General features: G+C 38.8%; 2 protein-coding genes across 6 annotated transcripts; both read right to left on the minus strand.

The window, feature by feature from the left end:
- Positions 1 to 37: 37 nt before the first annotated feature.
- Positions 38 to 3,770, minus strand: hebp2 (heme binding protein 2). The gene is made up of 5 exons (XM_026340636.1): positions 3,677 to 3,770; positions 3,335 to 3,510; positions 2,281 to 2,416; positions 1,566 to 1,746; positions 38 to 1,372 (listed from the first exon to the last, which is right to left on the minus strand). Exons 2-5 carry the CDS (start codon positions 3,407 to 3,409, stop codon positions 1,180 to 1,182), a joined length of 585 nt encoding a protein of 194 aa, XP_026196421.1. The 5' UTR covers positions 3,410 to 3,510; positions 3,677 to 3,770; the 3' UTR covers positions 38 to 1,179.
- A 1,076-nt stretch (positions 3,771 to 4,846) lies between these two features.
- Positions 4,847 to 14,049, minus strand: cmtr1 (cap methyltransferase 1). Of its 5 annotated transcripts, none has more exons than XM_026341882.1 (24): positions 13,989 to 14,049; positions 12,884 to 12,988; positions 12,410 to 12,564; positions 12,085 to 12,243; positions 11,843 to 11,935; positions 11,637 to 11,708; positions 11,294 to 11,388; positions 10,739 to 10,811; positions 10,412 to 10,610; positions 10,208 to 10,326; positions 10,003 to 10,099; positions 9,639 to 9,771; positions 9,205 to 9,384; positions 9,068 to 9,124; positions 8,895 to 8,952; positions 8,683 to 8,751; positions 7,792 to 7,923; positions 7,311 to 7,436; positions 7,035 to 7,126; positions 6,809 to 6,877; positions 6,503 to 6,550; positions 6,293 to 6,405; positions 6,028 to 6,136; positions 4,847 to 5,897 (listed from the first exon to the last, which is right to left on the minus strand). In XM_026341882.1, exons 2-24 carry the CDS (start codon positions 12,981 to 12,983, stop codon positions 5,762 to 5,764), a joined length of 2,484 nt encoding a protein of 827 aa, XP_026197667.1. In that variant the 5' UTR covers positions 12,984 to 12,988; positions 13,989 to 14,049; the 3' UTR covers positions 4,847 to 5,761. The 5 variants fall into 5 exon arrangements, with proteins under 5 accessions (XP_026197667.1, XP_026197666.1, XP_026197665.1 ...); XM_026341881.1 differs by having other exon boundaries at positions 13,873 to 14,049; XM_026341880.1 differs by having other exon boundaries at positions 13,769 to 14,049.
- Between the last annotated feature and the right edge of the window lie 10,646 nt (positions 14,050 to 24,695).

Below are 24,695 nucleotides of genomic sequence, written 5' to 3' on the forward strand. Positions count from 1 at the left end.
AAATTAAATGCCAACGTGAAAAACAGCAACAGACAAATTCTGAGTAGACAAATATTTATTGTTAACAAAACAATACGTTTAACATTAGTTGGAGGTAAGTAACAGTTCCCATGATTCATAGCTCAGTACACCAGGACCTATAAATACAACATTAGTGCATCTAATGACCACAAGGCACCAAAAATGTTAGATTAAAAGTATAGTGTAACATTTTTTATTTTAGTAGAAATAGCATTTAAAACCTGTCTTAATGTGGACAGGTGCTGTCAAAGGCTTCTGTGACCCAGACTCAGTGAGCAGCCTGGCAGCAGAGCACAGATATTCCCTTTCTAAACATTTGGACCCTTCTTTTCCGTTTTACTGGCATGTTTCGTAGCTTCCTATTTTTCTTGTAATATCACAGGTCTAGTACCCGAGTGTGGTTAACAGGGAGAGGGAGGACTGGACGGTGATGAGGTTTTTAGTATTAGAAATCAAATTCTGCTACTGGACGTTTTCCCCTGCAGCATTTAAGACCTTTAAAAGATCCTTTCACACCTAACAGCTATAAACCAATTTATAATCTTCACTGTTAAGTAAAATCCTAGAAATTAGTTTACACACAATTAACAGTAACATTTACACTGACTTCTAATGCTGCGAAGACAAAAATAAAAAAATAAAATAAAAATAAAAAAGCCAACATATGCTTTGTTTCTAGATCCTGCAAGGCTCTTTAGGTGTTAACAAAGTTACCAGATCAATGAAAAAACATTTTAAGTGACTTAAAAATGGATAAATGGTGGTTAGCAAAAACATATTAGTGTAGTTTTAAGTAATTCATTAAAGGCTGAAGATGCACTGAAGGTTTTTCTTAACAATATTCACCTAATGAGAAAGATGTTTTCTGTCTACTTGGCTCCCTCTGCTGGAAATAACACTTCACTGTGGCCACGTTACATCTCACCGACGTAAACAGTGACCTGTGAGAGCTCATTTTGTCCAGTTTCAAACTGTATTCAAAGCAAAAATGATAAACTGTTGAAAAATGAAAGGGTATTTAACAGTGTGTTAGTCATTAGCATGTTCTTTCAACTTCATTCCTGTATCTATCCTCTATAATTTCATTTCATTTCATTTCATTTAATTTCATTTCATTTCATAAGTAGTACCATCATCATGTGATCTTTGCCCCCCCCTCTACTTCTCATCCTCTGGGTTCTTCTTGAGGACCCAGACCTCGTTCCTGCGGTTGGTCAGTTTGAAGGGGCTGTCGTAACCAGCAGCATAGAACGGCTTGTCCACATACTGGACCCCGTCCCTCTGGAGGCTCTCCATAAGTTTCAGAAGCTCTTCTCGCTTCATATTCTCGTTGGAGAAACCACCATATGTCCTGGAAGGAGGAGGAAGAGAATCTGACAGAGTTCTGTGGATCAGGAACTAAATCCTAATTATATATTATAATATATATTTGTGTAAATTTACTTTGATGACATTAATGTATCAACAATTGGTCATGAGTGAAATAATAAAGTAGGTAAATATCATTTTGATGGACGTCTGTTAATCACTAGGTTGTACTCTACCTGACGTAAACTGTGATCTCCTTCCGCTGCTCCAAAAACACCTCTGCGTCGCTCGGTTCTGGTGGATTGGCCTGATGCTCCTCAGGAATGTAGAAGGATACAGTGAACTGAGATTCACACGCGGGGCCGGCTCCAGGGTCCACGCGGCAAGTTACAGGGGCCGTCATCTCCACTTTGACGTCTGAGGGGGGCAGTGAACAGTGCATGTTTTAGAAAAAAAATAAATAAATAAAACTAAACTATTTTAGAAAGAAATTTAGACATAATCAGTCCGACACATGATCAGTTTTTGTCCGATGCAGATTATAGATTTTCTAAACAAACCCTCAGTTGCCAGGTGGCAAATCGAAACTTTGGTACATAATGATGCCTGAACAGATGGTTGGCAGATGTAGAGGATTAAATACATTGTTTATAGATCACACTGCAGCCCCCACCAGTCAACAGCACAAACTACATATATTCTCATTAATTATCCTGGTGTAAATCGCTGAGCAAGACAAAAGCAGCGGAGCTCTTACAAACTGCTGAGCAAGATCTAAAGTGCGTCTTCAACTTTCTCTTGCATTTATTCATCGACTCACATCTTCAGTTCAAAAGTTTTCCATAATTTCTTCCTGCAACACTTGAACGTTATTGTTTTTTCCGTTTTGGTCTTTACTGTAGATTAATTTTTTCCCCTCTTTTTTCCAAAGACACATTCGATGACACTCACTGTTTTTGTTGTTGCCTTTAATGTAGTTGAAGAGTCTGCGGAAGCCAGTGTTTAAAGCGGCATCCATCTGCATCCCAGTCAGTGAGGTGCTCACCCAGTTAGTGGCATGGTAGGTGCGGACCTCGTAGTCTTGACCCTGCAAAGAAAAGGGTCACACTCATTATTTTAAATAATCAATCAACAGTTCAGTTTAAAAATATGTCCACGTTGCTTTGTATTCTAATTTTATCTGCATCTATACTGCTCTACTGTGACACATTTGTATATCTGCATAACAACTGAAAAGTAAATAATTCAGCTTGGAATATGCATTATTTATACAAACACCCTCCTTTCCACCTCCCACTCACCCACCCACTCATCTCATTATCTTTCCATTTAAACACAGCAAGGTCTTGGAATAAACCCTTTACAAATGGAAACAGACGCAATCGCAAGACTTTTAAAGAGATTATTAAAAATCCAGATGTTGCATAACCAACATCTATATGCACCACACCACTGATGCAGTGAAATTGAACATGAAGGCTTCCATCTAGCTGCTGCACTGGATCCAGCCACAGGCTTTTGAAATTTAGAGTCCTCGTTTAATAACACTGATAATGTAAGATAGAGGTTATAACTGTCAACAGATACATATTCAAGAGACAGATACAAGTTGTACCTGCAGTATATAGTTGGTATATGGAGTTTGTACCATATTGATAGAATCTGATCCTCAACACATTTATTTTAACATTCACAACATATATTTTGACGCTACCACAGACGGCGACTCAGTTTTATGCAAATCACACATTCTAATAATTGTTAACATGAGGTGACTTCATTTTACAGTTTGGCAGTATAAATTAAATTAAATTTTGAATTTAGATTTCATTTCCCCACAGCAGTAATGTTCGCGTCTTCTCACTTGTATAACCTACTTTGCATTTTGTGGTATTGAGACAGTGTACATGAGATTTCAGAAAAAGAAAAAGAGAAGCAGAGAAGCAGGTCAAAGTTTAGTATCACCCATTTCTTACTAAACAAACAACATCAGTTCAACATTTACCTTTGGCTCCTCTGCTGTGAATTTCGGATTCTGCAGTCCAGATGAGAAGAGAACTTGTCCCACGGCTTTCAGCATGTTTGAGGTGTAGCTGCTCCCAAATAATATCAATATAAAGGGAAATATCTGCAGGTGGATCGGAGGGTTCCTGAAGCGTCAGACTCACCCAGGTGTGGAACCTGGGACACCAAGTCACGTGACACTGGTTATGTATCTAACGCATCTTTAGCTTGCGCAACAACTCTGGAAAATGCATATTCAACAGGCTAATCCTTCACCTTCTAACCCAACCATTTTATTTAAACTCGTGCGATTGAGTGAGTGGTTAAAATAGTGAGTAATTACCTGTAACTTTGCGTTTGATCCGAGCGCTCAGGGTGTTTTCATAACATCGCTTCCGGTTACAGAAAACCGACGTCTGATTGGCTGAGCGAGTGGGACTTTCAAAATAAGAGTCCGCATCTCAGGGGGTTTACGCAACACCGAAAAATAACATCATATTTTGACCTTTACTTAACTTCCTTTGAATGTCAACTACATTTATGTAACAGGGTTAAATAATGAGTTTTTTTTAAAGAAAATAGTAATACAAAGTACCATTTACCAGTAACATCCACTGACAAATCACTAGCAGAGTTAAATGTAAAGTTAAAATACATAAAGTGAGTGGACTTGTTCAGTGTTAATTTAAAAGTAGTATATGTAGAAGTAGCAATGAAACTCAATGCTTACCTTCATCTCAACATGCCAGATTACCAACAGGAGCAGTGGGAAGGTGTCCCAGGAACCCATGCTTTTAAGGTTCAATGCAAGATTAACCATATTGAGTCAGATGCTTTTTGTATTTGGTGTTTGTTTGTTGATTATCTAGAGTTTATTACTTGTACTATACCAGGTGTTAGCAACCCTGGTCCAATTATATTACCTGGATCAGGTGTGTTCAGCCAACCAGAAGCTGTAAGTGCAGGGATCTTTGTAAAATATGGAGGCCAGTGGTTCTCCATGACCTGGGTTGCCTACCCCTGTATTATACTGTTCTGAAATGACCTTTTAAGAAAGCTGTTTTTTAGATCTCTCAGCAAAATACATTATAACGCAGCCAGCATATGCTGTGTGGACTGCACTTGATGGAAACTTGAAGGCAACAATGATCTTCAAATCCAGCCACGGATCTCATTAGACAGACAATAGTGTAGATCAAATTTCACCAGGCAGTTGACAGCATGTTCTGGGATAATCATTAAACAGGATCCTACACACGCACTCGATGAACATTTAGCTCCACTGCCCTCGATTCACAGGTACAAGGCTCTGAGGTGCAGCAGGACCCACTTTGGAAGAAGCCTAATCCCCTCAATCATCATGCTCCTCAATAACAGACCCCGCTGAGCTATTCCATTTGCTGCTGTTTACTGTCATTGTTGTTATCGTTGCTATTATTGTGTTGTTATGTGTACTCTACTGTCACACAAGTGCAGTGTCGTGGAAAAGAATTTCCCCTTGGAGACAAAAAAGTCAAAGTCAAAGCATCTCCCATTTATTTACGACATTATTTACATCAAATTATTTGATTGCTACCTTTACAAGAGAAAAATAACTCATTTACAGCGTTTAAGAAACACACAGTCCAGTTGATGAGGAACAGTCACAAAAAGGAAACACATTTAAACCAAACAGGACACACACTCCATGTCAGATCAGGTGCGAATGAGACAGAGAGTTGCTACATCTGTAACGGATATGAATGTTGAAATGATGTTGGGATTAATTCAAAACATGATTAACATGTTTGTTGTATTTAGGCTGTAGCTGCAGGCTTAGAGAAGAATGTAGACAAGGAGTTTGATGCTGTGACTGTTTAGTCTCTAGAGAGACAACAAAAGGAACAGCTGTGTTTAAAGCAGGTGTGGAGCAAAACGAGCAAGAATGTGTTTACAGATATGGATGCATAGTTTAATATTTCCAACCCTATCTGTCGCTGCCAAAGTCATGTATGCAAATACCTACGAGCAAGGCGTGGAGTAGGAACCGTTTAAAATTGGATCTAAAGGGACATGCAATTCAGTGTAGAGACAATGGAAGCAACGTTTTGTTTCCATGTTGTACTACAAGGCGAGTTTTTCTCATTACAATTCATGGAGCCAAGGGCAGTGGAAAAGGCAGAAGGAGGAAGACAACAGACCAGTTTGTCATAATGTCCATGTCTTAACAACAATTCACCACTTTCAGCAGCAGAACCCCACTGACAACCTGCTACTAACCTAATGTGGGTTAAGCAGAGGGTGTTGACAATGTTTATGAAGCAGTCTATTAAACCACTGGGCCTTTTTAATGTTGTTGCTGATGGGTTTCATTTTTTTCCAGGCCTATATGTCTTTTTTTATTTAAGTGGATTCTGTCTTCAGATTGTAGCAGGTGGGGCTCTGGGCTTCAGGGCTGGTAATTCTGGTGAATAAATGACAAAACATCATTTTTGGACAGTTTCTCTGGGTCCATCCGGGTCTGAGAATCGTGAACTATGACCCCGTCCACCCAGGCCCAGAAGAGCCGCTCAGAGTGACAGACGCTAAGGACAGAGCAACAAAAAGACACTGTTATTCAATAGATAATCATGACTACAAACAGATATTTAATAACTATGTGAACCTATAAGCTAAGCTAGAAGCTAAAATGTAACAGGGCAGGTCATTACTTACTGGAAAGGGGCTGCAGAATTTGGTGGCATTTCATATGTGGACTTCTTGGTTGTCTTATTAAAAAAGAATTTCATTTTGGAGTTTTTACTGTACGCCATCGTCCACGGCTCTGATAGGTGGAGAGAGAAGAAGATTGAGGTGTCAGAGATACTGTATTTTGTCATTTCTATCAGAAACAGAAAGAGACAACAACCTGCAACATTGATAAGTTGCCATTTTCTGACAATGAGCTACAACATGTGCACTAACACACACAGATACAAACCATTAACAGTCTTGATGATGTAGAGGCCTGTGGGAAGGAAGTGTCGGTCATCTCTGCCAGTGTAGGACAGACGAGGGACTCCTCCTGAACTCTTTGTTACCTTCATTTCTAGTCTGGATGAGGAAAAACAAATGAGAAGAGCTACAAAGGTAATTCAACATTTACAAAACAATGACGTGACACCTATTTACAACATTCATCGTGCCATACCTGACAAATATTTTCTCCATTTCCTCCAGTCTGTAAACTTCCTTCACTCTGATGAATAAAAAATAAATGTTACACTTTAATATAATGAAAACCATTTTACAGTTTAAGCAAAGAGAGGCTGCGCAGTCTGCTTCCAGACTGCCTGGTTTTTATTCTTATTCTTTATTCTGTTACTACACAAACACAATATTTAAGATCACTAATGTATTGTGTTGGATTCAGACTTGATCTACCTCTGCCAGAGCTTTTAAGATCCAAGCACATAAATTACAAAGCTTCACTGGTTGAATTCAGTCCAGTTAATACCTGATGGGGTTCATGTCCGGTCTGCTTGGTTTGGCCACAGCTTTCACAAATTTCTCAGTCATCTGGATCCTGGACATATGGGTGTCTTTTAGTAAGCTATGATAAACAGTGAAACACTTCCACTGCTAATCGTACAGTGCTGTGTTCATCTTCCAGTCCTCGGCAGTTCATACAGAACATGGTGTCAATATAGCATCTGGTAAAAATGGTGGCAGCATTGTCTTACCGTTGGTTGAAGTGCTGATCTCTTACATCGGTGCCATTTAGTATTAGTGCATCCATTACATGAACTGCATTGATTCTTCGCTGAGCTTTGCCCTGAGGAACAAATGCACTGTATTTGTACTTGTACAATCATAACCATGAGCTGTACATATCCCACTTGTTCACATGTATCTCTAACTGTGATTATTTCACCATTAAGGAAAAAAAAACAAAAGTGATTCTGATGATTCCAGCTTTCATATTTTATCACTTTCATCTTTTTGATCCTTCCTCTCACCTCGCCCTTCAGCTCTTGGACGATCTCCACACTTAGAAGTGTATCTCTTGGCAGCTCGAGCTTGAAATTCTCCAGTTTCCTCCAGCGCAAAGGCATCTTTCCATCCCACGTATATATCTGAGACTTCTACACAAGTCAAACGCAAATGATGGAAAAAACAGATAAGAAGATGAGAACAGGTTGAAACGCAGGTCACTGTGCACAGAAACAGTTTCTCTGGCATATCTTAAGAGACAAATAAATTGGCCTTCCTGTTCTATTTCAACATTTTCCAGACATGGAAACAAGCCTGCACATAAAACAGCTAAATTTGATGATACTGGCCAGAATTCTTATCAGACATCAAATAAGGAAAACCTTCAAAGAGAAAATTATCTACTATTTATTTTAAAGAGTATGGTGTACGTTGCATAAAAGACATTGTTACAACACAATAGGACAAAACACAAGCTTAAGACTTGAAATGTCTCTTAAGACTCACCCCGAGAGCTAGAAGGAAGATCTGCTCTCCGCCTCCCACAATGCACCTGTGGTCCAGGATATGACGCAACTTATCGAGTGTGCTGGAGTTGAGAGGAGTGACCTTACACTGGAACGACTCCACATCTGAATTCTGAGGTGCAACAGGTGTAGAGAGAAAAATATATCAAGACAAATTGAATATCATTCATCAGCCCACTGACAACACTGCTTATCAGTACTAGAGTTTATTTGGGCAGTGCTATCTACATGGTTTTATCCCAGCCCAAAAAGTATTTTTATATTAGTATGACTTATATGGTGTGTATGAAAAGGTAGATTTCTTCATTCATGTGAAGTTGTATAGATTGTACAGTTGCATAGTTGCAGACATGCAAGTTTTCTATTTACACAGAAACAATCTTTCCTACTCACCCAAACTAAGCACTAACAACTAGTGGTGTAAGAAAATATCCATACACTTGAGCACCGTGATACTGTGTTGTGTGTGACAGCGTATTGATTCTCAAAACCAACATATTGAGTTTTAATTAAAAATGTACATGCAAAGATTTATGACAGACATTTTGTGTAATGTTTAGATTCAGACCACTAGATGGCAGTGTAGTTGTTTTACTCAGACTTCATACTATGGCAGTTTTGCTAAAATTACATTTGAAATTGAAACGCATTTTATTGCAATATATTGAATCCCATCTATTTTATGATATGTATGCCATATTCTTGCCAAGACACAGCCTTAAGAACAATTCATCTCTAAACCTGTGGGAAATACTGTGTAACTTAGATGCACTAGATGATGTCATTACTGACAAGTGAAAAACAATTATCCACATTATCCACTGTGTATTTTCCCAGTAGTGTTTTTTCAAGCATAAACTTAGTAACTAACCTTAACCAGCTCATAGAATTTTGACTTTGGGTCTGAGGAGGCAGGGGTGACTCTGGCTTTGTCTGGGACCTGGAAATTGACAAAAAACATTTCAGATTTGGAATAAAATGGAGATTTAATAGAATACAGTAGAGCTGTCATCTACAAACAAACTTTATTCATTTTGTTAGTTCTATCAGTTTAGTACACATTTTATAGTTTTTTTAACTCACACCCCAGAGCTTCAGACACTCCTTCCTGATGTCCGCTTGTCTTGGCTCTGAAAGAGTCCTAGACCCAACAACATAGCATCACAAAGTCAGTTCCAAAATACAGTACAGTAATAGTACACATAAAGCTGTACCTAAATAGAGATAAAGTTATGGGTACAAAGAAGGTTACTCACGGCTCTACAACAAAAGCATGGATTTTAGCCAAAGCCTTGATCTGAACTGCACAGAGGCTGCCGGGACAGTAAATTAAACATTTGTCAGTCACTGTGTTTGATATGTAACAAAGTTTATGAAAATACTGTGTGTCTACCTCTCGTTTGAGTTGACCATATACTGGTAGAAGTCGGTATCTTCTTTGATAATGCTCAGGGGAACCACATCTGTAACATCTCTGTCTGTATTCCTCAGCTTGTTTAGTTTCAGGTTGATTCGGAACATGTATTCCCTAACAGCGTCTGAACCAGGCTTCAGACCGCGGCACACAATGTACCTGTGGATTGGCAGAGACTGTTCTTTTAACTGTCTATAGATATAGTAGCTTAAGAAAATATTCAAGCACCTTCACCTTTGCTTGCACAAACTTTAGTTATTGTAGATTTAATAGCAGATTGTCTTGATTGCCGTCCATTTTATGTTCCCTTTTAAGACTTGTTGCATAATGCTAGCTTACTACAATAACAATCAAACATATCTTCTTGCATATCAACCACACTAAAACACATAAATGCACAGATGCGGCCCCACCTCTCTGAGTTGGCAGGCCTGCTGGTGACAGGTTTGAAGAGAGAGATCCGGTCAAAACAGAGGTAGAGCAGGTAGACCAAACCTACACTGAAGCGAGTGAAGAGGTCAAAAGTCTTACAGACAAAGTGGCCACCTGGAGAAGACAAATAGTACCAGTATGAATCGAAACAGTACCAGTATGAATCATTCTGTATATTGACACAAATATACAGAGTGAGTATAAAAAACATAAGTATATGATGAATACACAGAGATATTTCTGTTTTAAAATGTAAAAAACATCAGTAGCTGTCCACTTTGCCAGATTTTCAACTAACAGACATGATTCCCTAACTTGCACACTACACACACTATGCACACTCACCTGTCCTGAGAGTAGAGAGCGCTGTAAGGAACTGACAGAGCAGCAGTTGTTTGCTCAGGATCTCCTGGATATTCTCCTGGCCTTCCACAGAGAAACCCTACCAAAGACAAATAAACTGATCAAACCAAAACTGATTCAATCGTTAAACATAAAGCTGAAAATCTGAATATATGAATGTGACATAAATGATGTGACATATTCTCACTCCATCTGCCATGAGGAAGTGCAGCCCTCTTCTCTCAGTACTCTCCAGGATGAAGTTTCTAAAGGCAGTCACGTTTTCTGGCCGAGTGATGTCTCCATCTCCATCCACCCCTCCCTCACCTGGGACATGCAGAGGTCAAGCTTTCCCTGAATCATTCATCACTTTAGACATCTGTGTGTGATGTGCAGGTTTGTCTGAACGTACCATAGTAAGGCTCAAACAGCTCACTCGGCGCAGCATAGAAATCCTCCAGTTTGAAGTCACAGGGTCCTTTTAGCGTCATTCCAAAGCCCTTGGCATGCCAGCGCCTTTTCCAAAGTACATACTCTGAGAAGCCTCCAGGCCCTGCACAGACATCCCCAAAGTACAGCAGCTCGCCTTCACGGTCCTTTGTGAGAGATTTCTACATAATGAGAGTGAGACGAAAAATCAGTTCTCACCATCTGTTTATGGGGGGGTTATGGGGGGCCTGTGTCTTCTGAGCCAACAAAGGTTTAGTGAATATATCAGTGGTTATGTTGACCCACTCACCCCGTGTGCATCCTTTGGGTTGGTGAACATATAGTCAAAGCAGTGGTCGAGGTTGGCCATTTTCATAGCTGCTCTAAACATAGAACATAAAATACAACTTCATTGTCACGGTCTTTAATGGGTTGGCAACACACAGAGTGCCTATTAAGCCTTATGAAAATGAAAGGTTAACTGCTGCAAGCTACTTATTTACTGTATTGTTGATTCATGCAAAAGGAAATCGACCCCGTAAATCCCATTTTTAAATTGATCTTATGTAATATTCTAATATTCTGAGATAGTAAATTTTGGGATGCCATTAGCTGTAAGCCATAATTATCAAAATTAAAAGAAATAAACGGTTGGAATATATGACTGTGTGTAATGAATCTACATAATATACAGGTATCATGTTTTGAACTGAATTACTGAAATAAATTAACTTTTTGATGTATTATAATTTATTGAGATGCACCTGTACATAGATAGGTGGATACTTTATTACCTCAATTACATATTATTATATTATGCACACTGTTAATTTCTCCAACTGACAGTAACTACTGAAAGAATAACCTGTTGAGGAAGATCCCTCCTCTGATTGTCTCATAAGGGTTGGAGCGTGTACGTGCTCTTCTCATCTCCTCGCCTTCCAAGTCATCAAATACTGTCTGAACATTGCACAGACACAGTTTGTACACAATTAAAGAAATTTAGAAACAGAATTTAGAAAGACATCGAAACACAAAGGGGAACACTTCTGATTACTCAGTTTACACAGTTTAAAGATGTAATTAGAAAATATACTGTCAACATTAACTGTTGCTGTATATTAATATAAGGTATAAGCTATTATTTTGTTTAATAGTAAAAGAAAAAAGCTAATAAAATAAACAAAAATCAAGAGTCAGTGTTTTACCTTGCACCTTAGAAGAGTGTGCAGGAGATCTTCGGTGCAGAACTCTGTCTCATCCTCAATCTTAAGTTTTCTCTGCAAGCAGTCGAGAACAAAACTTACATACATGTACATACATATCACACAAAATAAGCACTCAGGACATGTGTGTGTGTATGCTTTTGTCTGTATTTATGTATATACATCTGAGTATGTGTATTTTTATTTACGTCTCCCACAGTCATCCAGTCCCTCAGCTCGTCTGCATCTGGAAACTCTGTGGTACATTCTGGGAACCATTCTACCTTCTCTACAGCACTGGGCTGGTAAAACAAACAGAGAAAGAGATTATAGCAATAGGCACAATGGACAGTTGCTTTACTCTTGTATTGTATTATATGAGAAAAATCATGACTAACTCCAAACACGTCTGAAAAAAAGAAATACATAGTTATTATTTAATGCTGTGTACCTCTGGTTCATCTTGCCAGTCGATATTGAGCTCCCCTTGAAAGCCCTGTAGCGTGAGACCAAGACCCCTTCTACCTCGCTGGGTAGAAGCCTCCACAATTTCCTTCCTTCCTTGGCCAAACTTCCCCAGACCCTCGCCTTCACGGAAACCCATTTTGGCCTGAAGGTGTGAGAAATAACAGACCACAGGGTAGTTAGGAAATGATTTCTTCTATATACACAAAGTAAATAACAACACATACTATCATATTTCTGCAATAGAGAATTTGAGACAAATGACTGAGACACATCATGAAATAGTGAGTTAGTAGTTTTCAGTAGTTTACCATGAGCTTTTGTGACACACTGTTGTACATAGAGAACTTGGACGAGTTCTGTGTGGTGGTGTCTGTGTCTTGGGAATCCAAGGATGATACAGAGGGCATGGAGAATCCAGGTCTGTGATCCTCCTGGTCACTGAGGGAGTCATTTTGGCTAGAGTCTGGACAAGACAAAATAACACACAAACACGTACACAGGTACAAATATAAGAATAAGCAAAATAAGGGTACTCTAAATAGACAAAAATAATAATCTCAGCAAAAATATGGATTGGCACCTAAATTTAAAATGCATGAGCTGGATGACTGAGTATCTTCACAGACAATAACAAGTATGTTTTTTCCCACTTATAGACCAAAGTAGTGTGTAATATTTTCACAATCAGGACTTCCATGTGACATTTGTTAGAGCAAATACAGAGTACGAATTCTACCAAATCATGCCAGACATTTCTTTAGAGGGGAAAAAAATTCATCTACCCTGTCTGGATAATCGTGACTCTTCATCTGAGCTGCTGTCATCGCAGTGCCTTTTTGTCTCATGCAGTGGTGCCAAGGATGCCTCAGCTCTTCTCTTCATTGTGGCTGAAATAATGCAGAGAGAACAGTAAGGAAAAGATACAAGAATGAGTCAATTAATTGATTATTCGATGGATTAAAAATCTATATGTATCATCAAATAAATAACAAACAAACAAAGGTGTTTCCAAATGTGAATGTTTCTTACTTTAATAGCTGCCAGGTGCATTGTATTTTTTGTTATATGAAATCAAAATGTAAACTTTTAACACAAAGGCAAGAAACTGATGATCAGTCATATTAACGATGTCCCAAGCAACAGTATATACTGAAACTGCTGAGAACTTATAAATAGTTGGTGCAAATTGAACATACAATAGAAAGTTGTTTTTGGAGATTTCTATGGCCAAAATAAAATCTATTTACAAAAATGCATGTTTAGGTGCAGGTGGAAATATCACATGTAGGAAAAAAATCTGCAAAGCCATAAACGCCTTTTTTATATTATCAGAAAGTCTCATTGCATCTATTTACAGCTCAGATCATATACCCTCAGCACATTTCACTTATAAGCCTAACGGGAGGCGTAAACTGTGGCTTTTCATCCCATGTAACAGGACTTTAATTAAGAAGCCGATGTCTTTTCCTCCACGTTGTCATAACTTGGCTGCAGTAACATTACAATGTCAAAATGTAAAAAAACTTTCTTCAAATACGAACAGTTAGCCTACCTCTTTATGTTAGTTATGTTGTTGTTAGCAGCAATCAGCTAATTTGTGGTCAAGCCGACCCATGCCCCTCTCTAAGAAACAGTTTATTAGAAAACCACAGCTCATATAAACGGACCTGGTTCTAATGTCAGTGTGTTTTTAGTGTTTTCCCAGAAATGAAACTGCGCAGCTGTGGCAGCTTTAGCTATTAGCTTGAGAAGTTAGCCAGCTAGTTGTTACCAGCTCAGAAGGAAAACTTCACTCTCCTGTGGCGAGGCTACATCGACAGAACGTTAATTCCACATTTGTTTCGAGATTTAAAGTTTTATTAGTATAGAAAACCTGCTCATAAGTACAGAGTTGTTGAAGTTTGCATTAGCCCGCGTTCTGTTTTTAGAGCTATCAGGGGTCCTTCTTTGTCTGACGACACGAAGCAGTGACGCGCTGATCGTCACGACTGTCCAGAAAAGTGCCTGATTGTTTTTTTTCTTTGTTTCTTACCTTATTTTATTATTCGTACTGGAATGATATGTTTGTCAACGGTCGATCAACTCTATTATCGTTTATTTTTGTGCTAATTTTATAATAATAGCTGCATTATAACAGCCAGATGCAGATTAATGCAGATGCACCACATGTGTGATGTTGAAATAAATGGAAAACGTGGAACAGTAGCAGAATGGCTGATTGCTTTACAATCTGGGCACATTTACTCTGTCTTACAAAAGTGACTTTGCAAAGACCAAAATAATTGCCACAGGTTGTGGCACCTACTATGAGCAAGTTTTAGTTTTAAACACAATTTTATTGCACGAAAAAGGGGAAAAATCTGTGGTCTCAGGCAGACCAAACAAAAGTTGTTAAAACACCACTGCTAAAAAGAAAATAAACGTGCCATTATACACACTTATCACAAAAATGTGACATTATAGCTTGTAGTCGAGCGAAAACAGCTTGAATTCTTTGTTTTTAATGACATCTTTTGTCCCAAGAATAACAATACCTAAGACTAATTTACTTTAATTTAGTTTTAATTGCATTGTTTCTTGAGTGATTAGGTAATTAGATTTTCCTTTAATCAGTCTTGCATGTCTCTTAGATTGGGCTAATCTGTTCTTGGCATGTGTATTAAAGGATTCTGAGCTGTCCATCAAAACAATTAGGTTGTTTCCAGTAGTGTATTACAATGGTTTAGGAATATAGGCCTCTGCGATTTCCTGGAGACAAAGTCAGCATAACTTTTGTGGCTGCAGATTTTCTGTACATTAAGTGAAATTTTTTTTCCTACAGGCTAAATGTATAATCTCCTTGGTGTAATTTTTGTGAGCACTGAGAATAGTACAGTCGATACTGCAGGGTTATTAGGTTTCCACTTCATGTTCTTTCTTTCGTGACTCAGGTTGATGCATCGCATGTCTTGTTGTTAAGTGTGAAATCCTTCTTATAAGGAACAATGACAATTCCCTGCTTTCGTGACACCAACTAAATAGAGAAAGCTCTGCTTCCTCACACTATTTTGTAGACAAAGATATATCTTTAGAATACCACACACAATTATTAACACAATTTGTATTTATAGAATACCCAGATATTGATCAAGTATCAACATTTTTTACCGTTTCTGTCTCATTGCTGCAATGCAATTAGTCTTTCAGTCGTACGTAACTATTAAATTGTCCCTCAGTAATTGGTCTGGACGTCATTGTCACGTCATGTGTCATCCATTGATGCAGTTGTGTGTTTCTTCCATTCGTAATTGATTGCAAATGGTCTTGGAGTCGTTCTCATCGTATATTAATCCACTGCAACTCCAGTGGCTCTGCTAATCCCCCACTGACACAAAAACACACACACGCACAACAAGATACACACAAACACAGTGTCCATGTGATCATCTTACGCAATGAAACCAAGGCTTTATATACAACCTATAGGTACTGGTCTCCCTCAGGGGAGATCATTACAGTACAGGTGTGAGTTGGTGTTTCTGAGCGAGGGAGAGAGGGGATTGTGTTGTGTGTGTCTTTGGACACAGGGAACAGCTGCTACTGCTGCCGCCCTCAGCCTGGTAGAGAAGACAGAGGCGAGAGAGGCGAGGGCACAGAGGGATTCACTGGGATAAAGCTGCCCAGCAGGAAACCCCAAGGGCTGGTTGCAGAGGAGTTCTTGTAGTCTCAGCTGAGAAAACCTGGAGAGAACAACAACAATGTTTTTTCGTATCCCTCGACTGACCCCTGGATATATTAGATACCTCCAGGTGCGTAAGATACTTCAGAATGATTTTCTTCTTTTATAGATGAATAATTAGTCTCGACATCAAGAGATATCTGCAGTGGTGCCAGTTCAAACTCTACTAATGCTGGCACTATACTGAATACATCAACTGTTTGAGTTAATCTATGCAAACAGTTACCATAAATAACAATTAGATTTATTTTTTATTCTATCAATTCACTGCTCTAAAATCCTTTTGAAAACTGATTTTAATTTTAATATTGATTCCACTGACTCATCACTGTGCACAAAGTGCCCGTGTTTGTCTGTGTCATGGTAGGATAGAGAATAGAGGATTACAGCAGCCTGTCTTTGAATGGATTTGAATCAGAGATGCCTGAGCTCCCCAGGGTCAATTAAATGCCCTCTAATTGGATCTTAAGGGAAGTAACACAAGGTCTGTGTTCCCAGTAATCCGGGTGGATGTTGTGAGACCTGCAGCTGGATTTAGACATTTATGGTATAGTTTGTGTTTGTTTAAAAATGCAGAGTCTCCCACTTTATTATCAGTGCATCATATCTTCAGTGTTGAGCGATCGGCAGCATTCCAGTCTTTGGAACATGACTTGGATTGGCTCAGAAGTGTCAGATGTCTCCAAACTTTCAAGGGACTGTATGGGTTGGTTGAATATGTACTGAAACCTGACAAAAATGGAGCTTATAGTGCGGCTCTTCCCTTATGGTAAGACCATCGCTGGGCTGAGGCAGGTGTGTGACCAGGGTCACCTGTTTAAAGATTCCACTGCAGCCAGAGCCGGGAGGAAAATTACTAGCCCACAGCCTGGGTCATCACCATCATCCTTGGCAATGATCGTGCCCGGTGCTGATTGTCGTGGCTACATGGGTGCAGGTGGTGACCCCTACTCTCTCTTGCAGACTCAGGCAACCCAGACTGTGCTACAGAACCAGGAGGGCTCTGCTATGCCGCGTATGGCTGTCCTGCTGGGTCTCATGGGGATCGGCATGTCCGGCTACAGCTCCCGCCAACTTGCACTGCACTACAAGCCGTCGAGTCACCTCTTTAGATGAGATGGATGGAGGACAGCGAACATATCTATATGTAAAGGAGATAGTCAGCAAATTTAGATCAATTTAGTCTTGGTTAATTAGATTTTTTTTGTTATTCTGAGGTAGACTCACCACCACTCAGTTTTTATTCTTTTTGTTAAGCTAAGCTAACCAGCTTTAAGATTTCATAGGTAAAAATGAGAGTGGCATCAATCTTTGCCACTTGAAAGCAAAAACTATTTCCAAACATGTTAAACTACATGGAAATTCCACAATTCTACGTTTCTCTTTTATTTTCCTCTGTGGATCCCTATTAATCCTCTCTCTGTGGTTCAAGTTCAATAACCATCCTTGTTCTTGATTTATGATTTTCTTATGTTTGGGATGAAACGATTGTTGCCTTAAGGCGCTGCGAGTGCAGTACAGAGTAACAGAAGCTCCCTGTTTAAAACTACCTCTCCCTCTATTTACAGTGCAGTTGTTTTTCTCGTGCGTGAATGCTATGCAGAGAAACAGGAAGGCAGCTTTTGATGTTTGTTGTTGAACTTGGTTGCTATTGCACTTGAACCACATTTCCTTCCCATATCCCGTGCCTTATCATTGGAGAATTCAGATCAGGGCTTTTTTCTAAATGAATCTGACTCTTGTCAGTTGAACCTTAAGAAATCTCTTCCATGCGCTTTAAGGCTTTTAATCACTGTTACGTTTCCTCTGGCATTTTGGCAACTTCCATGATGTCACACAGCTCACAGGTCCCTCCTCTTTCGGAGAAAAGCCAGCGTTGTGACGATCTGACCTGTTTGCTCTTTTTGGCCTTCTACGATCACGCTAGACAGAAACGAAGAGAGATATCACATAAGAAGCATCGTCTACTCGGATAATCAGTTTCACAGCCACATTAAAGTGTTTTCACTCTTGATTCTGGAGTGGACAGTATGAGTTTGGTGCTTTCTGATATTTCTCTTTCTTTTTTGTGTGTGACAAAATACCAGAGGAGCAACTAACAAATTGCTCTTCATAGCTCTGACTGCACAAAAAGGCCCTGCAAATGCACAGAGAAAATGCTTAAACAGAAACATAAGAAATGTGAGATCCTTGCTACTTTGCACTGCTTTGTGTACATAACTGTACATAGTAACGCACATATTATTATGATGCACACTGAGATTAGTAGAACTTGACATGGAGTACCACCAGCTTGTGTTGTGAGCTGGACTGGGCGACATCTGGCTGGAATCACACATGGTCAGGCGGAGGGATCAGGACAGCCACCCTGGATCCCACCTGAACTAACATCTGAATCCTCCTGGATCTCCCCCAGTTTCACACCACTGTCAAATAAGATAAATGTAGATACATGACCAATAAGGTCTCTTAACAGTGTCAGACTTTGACAGCATATGAATGTATCACCGATAAAGAATGAAAATTAGCAGTTAAACTCTAGTTGTAAGGGCAATATGTTGCTATTTCCTAGTGAAAGCAAATAAGGAATATGGGGTTTGAATGTTTCAGTCACTGAAACACTTGTGACTTGCATTCTAAATGAACAAGGGATTTCCAATGTATGTATAATAATATGCATTGATAATGAACAGATGCTTTTGAATAACATAGCAGTCATTGTCATTTATCGTTGCTGCACAATTACTTTTTAATTGTTTAGCTTCTTCATCAAGTTATTTGATTGTGGTATATAATAACTCAAATACTCTTGTAAAGAACAGTCTCTTTTGAATTTGTGCATCTGTGTTTGTTTATTGTACAATTGATTTGACACAGAGAGAGTTAGGGTTTTGTTTGTTTTGGAATTTTATAATGCAAATGGGTTCATTTAAGTTGTGGTTGTATCGTATTTGGGGCTTATTTTTGTGACCTGAAGCATTAAATATTTTAAACATGCATTGTTTTAATGAGCTAATCATCTGTATATATTAATAAATCATTATGAAACTCATGTCTGTTTTCAGTCTGAAATCTATTGGAAAGAAAAACATCTGCCACACAATTCAAAGAAAAAATGTCTTCTACATTCACTAGATGTCAGCATTGGCTTCACACTGTTTCTCACACTGAAGCAACAGGTTTCTGAGTTTGTGATTTAACCATTACAGTGTGAGCATGGGTAATTTATTACTAAAGGAAATGACCAGAAAATGACCCGACTGACAGCTACACAACCACAAAGAAAATAATTTGATGAACGGGAGGTATTGTGTAAAACTCCTATCTTGATCATTTTATTACGTTTTTGATACACAATTTAAACTCCAAGTACAAGTAAGAATTGTCTAAATTACATCCTGTTTACAGTTAGAATAAACTTGCATCATGTGATGTTTTTGGTTTGTCCGTCATTTCTCAACATTATTTTTATTTTCTCTTGTTGATTCACTCTTGCTCAGCTCAGCCAAGTTGATCTGATTAAGACGGCGTCACCTCCACCACCGCTACTTAGCTATTAACAATTCATGGTCAGAGCTACGACACAGAGTTCTGACCCAGTTATGGATCTAAGCTGCTTTGGGAACAAGCCCAGACCTTCCCAGCAGAAGCCAGTCGGGGTTACAGTTGTGCCACTCTGAATTTTTAAGGAGCTTAGAGTTTTGTGTAGAAAATATGTGGAAATATACTGGGAGCTCCACAAGAAATTCAGTGATCACCATGGGCTTGACCACTTGTTGGGCCCAGATAAACATTTCAATCATTGCTGTGGTTGGGAAAAGCTTTTTAAGCAGAGAAACACACCTGTTTGTCCAGGTTCCCAGCCTCAGGGCAGAGAGGAGTCAGGAGTCAGTGATAGGCTGACTAAATTTCTTTACTCTCCCCAACTCTCTCCAAGTTCACAAACGCACATACACACACAGGGGCTCATTGTGTGTCTGTTTCAGCGCCGTCTCCTCAGGAGGCTCTAGTTACCATCTCTTACAGCCAACAACAAAGAGCTGAATGTCTTTGCTACCACAGAGAATAGATGAGAATGGGTGAGGGACATATCCACAAGGTCTTTTAGAGTTTCTTATGTTTTACAATGCCCTAGTGTGTATGTTCATGTAGTGTAGTTTCCCTGAGTATTAGTGTCTAGTAATATGTCTAATACCAAGACCAGTCTAACATACAGTGTCTTATGAACAGTTAAATCTGTTTCTGTGTGACCTAGATCAGCTGCAGGTCATGTTGCTGACAATAGGCCTTGTGATCTTGTCGCTGATTAAGCAGATTTCCTGGTTCAGTCCCAGGTTCAAGTCCTCATGTTGGCAGATATCTAATAAACACCTTAGTGAAATGTCCTCGAGCAAGACACAGGATCATTGTGCGGGTTGTTCTTCTGTTGCACATCTTCACCTTTGACCTCCTTACAGAGACAGACAGATTCCTCTCAGGGGTCACACAATAAGATAATCAAATTGGTGAAAGTAAACATGACGACGCATTTGTCTGACATATCTTTTACACATCATACAAACACAGTTAAAACTTGTAAACACATGATCTGGCGTGATAAAGCACAATTTCTTTTTTCAGTGTGGTGGATTCACCTGTTCCTTGGTGCATGTGTGCGATCTTAGTAATGCAGGACATTCTTCCTCCCTTTAAATGGCTTAAGCAGCGGAAGAGCTTAGCCGTGTTTTAAATGGGTGCTCTAACTTGAGCCCATTAAAATATACAGAAGCTAGTTATTTTTTTATTTCCTTCCATGTTGACACAAACACATGCCTTAATGCACAAAGACAGAAAACAGACACAGATACTGACAGATTCAGACTCATAACTTAAATAAACATATAACGCCTGAGACTGTACACTCCACTAATTTACATTCTGGCAGAGGAAGTAGCAGCTGTGTGGATGCGTGTTGTTACCTGGCAGCTCGTTACTACACAGGTCATGAGTGTGCCTGAACACATCCCGTCTATTTTAGGTCTATTGTGCAAAATTGATGAGGTGTGACTGCAGGAGTCGAACCAATCATGTTATTGATGAGGAATTTGTGAAAATGATCTCTGGAAATGATGATTGAACCAAATCATCACTACTAATAGCACATTTTTAAAGTGAATGGAAAGTACTTATACCAATTTTTTGCCTTTTAATTGTAGAGTTAGCTGCTGTAACGTCTAATATTTGCTGTGCATAACTATTAAAAGGTCTAAGGGCTCATTTGCAGTGAGGTGCCTTATGCTGAGACATGTTTTTTCTTACTTAGGATTTACTTGGAAATATATTTTTTACTCAGATTTTTCTGATCTTTGTATTTTCTTAATTCTATAATAATTATAAAACTAACCTTAAACAAAAATTATATAAATTTCTCACATGTAAAAGGAAAATTAGCAGAGCAATTTAAACTCACGTCTCTGATTCTAACTGTACATTGAGACACCAACAAGCGGAAAGTCTCTAAGGAGCCTCTTTGGCCTGTGAACATGGTTTAAGCTTTAATCTCTGTTCCTGGCTAACAAGTTCTGATGTGGTCCCGTGGGTTTGTGCTGGAGAACCCTGTGACCTGCGAATCTCATCAGATAGTTGCTGAGTCATGGTTAAACTCAGCTGGCTCCTTCCGTCCACAACAGACCAACAAACTTGACAAAACAAATTCCTACAATGGGGAGAAACTGGTTAAAAATAAACTTTTTTTTTTCAACACAAAACAGCTGAAAACAAGATGTGAGAATAAATTAAAACATTAAAGCTGTAGACTATAAAATGAAAACAATGAACTGAAAGATGCAAAAGCTCCACAGAGCTGAAGGAATACAGTCAACTCACACAGATTTTCACATAGCACTAGTTATGTGATCTATTGTCAATACAAAACATGTAAATATAATATAAACATAGGCCACAAGCTGTGATTGACATGCATACTAGAGATGCATGTCCAATTTCTGGCAACTGACTTTGTAGTTGTTCCAACATGTAGCTGAAGCTCATTTGAGAGGTTAAGCACACTGTGCAAGCACGACGCTGTCCTGGACATACTTCAGGCCTCAATCAGCAGTTTAAGCTGTTCAGTCCATCTGTGTCCACGTCAGACAATTGAAGCAGGTTAGATAATCCCAGCTGTGCCCCTTCATGACTGTTTGACCCTGTGACCCCTGATCTGCCGTCTCATATATCAGACGCTTCAGCTGACGTAAGAGTGACTTTCTTAACAAAACACATACAGTACATGATGAAATAAACTGACAAACAGAGTCTGATCAGAACATACGACTGTTTCCATAGTATATATGTGTTATTGTTAACAAATTGCATATAAAGACTGAGATCAACAATAAATTGCACCTATTCGCTGTCACATTCGTGGACCTGATAGTTATTATGAGCCTTTATAACTCTTTTTTTCATGAGGAAGAAACTGTGAAGCTTAATGATGTGTTTTAAGGCACAAACTAAAACCATTCACAGCTGTTAAAATGATTATAAACGATTCATTGTTGGTTTATAGAAAATTGCTGTCTTATCCTTGAAGCCGCAACAGGGCCCCAGGGCAAAAATTAGATTGATGTCAGCGATAAGTGATTAGTTTGTGGTGTTAAACTGCATAAGTCATACTGTACAGATTAATTATGTTATGCATTTGTCAACAATGAATGTCTCCTGTGGTCACAATAGTGGAAGTGAATGGCACAGTTGTCGTCATGAGAGAATAAATGTCAACAATCAATAAACACAACAAAATCCCTTTATATGTGCTTAGAACTATGCAATTACAGTGTGTCTCAATGTGCATTTACCTTTTAGTAAATGTTTTTGTAACACCTATAAATGCTAAATCTATGGTTTAAATGAATGTGTATACTTTATTTTTATACTGAAACAACAAAGGCTTCCTACAAACTGAAGAATAACTATAATTTGGAATATATATCAATTCAACTAACCTCAAGTCAATTTATTGATGGAGCATCAAATCACAACAGAATCATCTCAAGACACTGCACATATTAAGGTCAAGGCCTTACAGAGTTATGAAGAGAGGAACCCTACAAATCCCCAGTTGAGCAAGAACTAACTAAACTTTGCAGAAGAGCACTTATCTGTTTTTATTACAACACAATATATGACAAAATGTGTTCAGGGCATCTTAAAAATGATTGTAAAAAAAGATGATGGATGTTATACAGTAGAGCTAATGAAACAGTTGTTTCTAATTTGTTCAAACAGGTCCTTGTAAGGAAAAAGACAATCAAGAGGATTGATTAGGGACATAAATGTTCGTGGCCAGGGCCACCTCGACTGTAAATAACCTCTGTAGAGATACTGTGGGAATGCATGGCCAAGAAAGGCTCTTGGATGAACAGTTGACCCACTAACGACCTTCAGTGTCAAAGGTCACTGACCTGCCTATTGACAGGTGATGGACATGTCTTTACAGCCATGGCTTGTGTGAATTGGCACCAATCAATTGTCAACACCAAACCATGTAAAAGCAATTAATTAGAAACAAGGGCAAAGACATATAATATATAATAATATTATAATAATATAATATATAACCCACACATAAAATGTTTTTATAATAATCTAATGTAATATTATATATTTATAGTATTATACAGTTATTATTATAGTGCAACATTCAGATTAGACACTGAATGAAACATTGCACAACACCTTGTGTGTACCATTGTGGCCAAATATGTGCTTTTCCTGACTAGAAAGACACAAACCTTTCTCTCTGTGTGCGTTTTATCTGATATCACTGTTTTTTCCTGTACATTCTTACACGTCTACAAGTCCACATTCCCAACTGACTTACTGTATAACGTGGACATTGAAACAGGAATTTAAGGACCTTTGAATCAGGTGAGTGGTCTTAACTGGAGCTACTGTGGCTATTTTAAGAGGTCAGCCCACCAGTATAATGTGCCATTTGTTTCTCCTGGCGTCAGAGGTCTCTGAGAGAGAGAGAGACAGGGAGAGTGGGAGAGAGGGAGAGAGGGATTTCATTTTCAGACAAATACGTAACCACAAACATTTAAAAAATGTAATAAACATGTTTTTCTTTACATATTTATTCAATCTGTAAGCAGGAGAACGTATCAATGTGTCATGGGGGACCTTAATTATGGAGGTGTGGATTTTGTGTAATAGGACAAACAGCCTGTCTACAGTAAACATGAGCTCAACCTTTAAAAAACAAACTTCTGATCCAGCTGTTTTCATGTGAAAGACTCCCATAGGAGATGACAAGCACCCACTGTAGAATTGATTTTGTTGCAGAATATTTTGTTTGTTTTGAAGTTTGGGAGATAAAAGTCAGTAAAGGTGAACTTTGACCAAAATAACTAATCTTTTTACTTCCACATGTTCTTCCAGCAACAACTGAATAAACAGATTAAGATACAGACACATTATGATGGAGGTCATAGTGCGTGGTAGAGTTGTACTGGAGGGTAATTATTTTAAGAGGCGTTGCTAATATTTTGACTACTTTATTGACATGAATATAAAACATTAGAACCACATTTTACTTACTGCATAAATAAACCAGGTTTCTGCGCCTCCCCATAATCTGCAGCGTTAATGAGTTTTCCATGTGTGTTTTGCCAGTAGGTTCCAAATATCTTATTTTACATGAACGCGGAGCTCAGTGATTGCATTGGCCAGAGATGAAACGTGTGACCCCTTCCTCCCACTGCCATGGTAACTTCAAGGAACCGAAGTATGGGGGATATGGGAGGAGCGACGGTTTGAGGTCCAGGTGGTCCAGTCTGCGTAAAAACGCACCGAACACACGCCAAACCCTCACGGAACGGATAGTAAGCGTCAGT

This window comes from Anabas testudineus, chromosome 24 (assembly GCF_900324465.2).
Source record: "Anabas testudineus chromosome 24, fAnaTes1.2, whole genome shotgun sequence".
NCBI classification, from domain to species: Eukaryota; Metazoa; Chordata; class Actinopteri; order Anabantiformes; family Anabantidae; genus Anabas; species Anabas testudineus.

What these genes read in the sequence shown, in the direction of transcription:
- hebp2 (XM_026340636.1), bottom strand. Translation starts at nt 3,409, where the DNA reads ATGCTGAAAGCCGTGGGACAAGTTCTCTTCTCATCTGGACTGCAGAAT. An exon ending in TCACAGCAGAGGAGCCAAAG is followed by an intron (nt 2,417 to 3,334) that starts GTAAATGTTGAA and finishes TTTTCTTTGCAG; the next exon opens with GGTCAAGACTACGAGGTCCG. An exon ending in GAGATCACAGTTTACGTCAG is followed by an intron (nt 1,373 to 1,565) that starts GTAGAGTACAAC and finishes TCCTCCTTCCAG; the next exon opens with GACATATGGTGGTTTCTCCA.
- cmtr1 (XM_026341882.1), bottom strand. Translation starts at nt 12,983, where the DNA reads ATGAAGAGAAGAGCTGAGGCATCCTTGGCACCACTGCATGAGACAAAA. An exon ending in GTCACGATTATCCAGACAGG is followed by an intron (nt 12,565 to 12,883) that starts GTAGATGAATTT and finishes TGTCTTGTCCAG; the next exon opens with ACTCTAGCCAAAATGACTCC. An exon ending in GCTGTTTGAGCCTTACTATG is followed by an intron (nt 10,327 to 10,411) that starts GTACGTTCAGAC and finishes TGCATGTCCCAG; the next exon opens with GTGAGGGAGGGGTGGATGGA.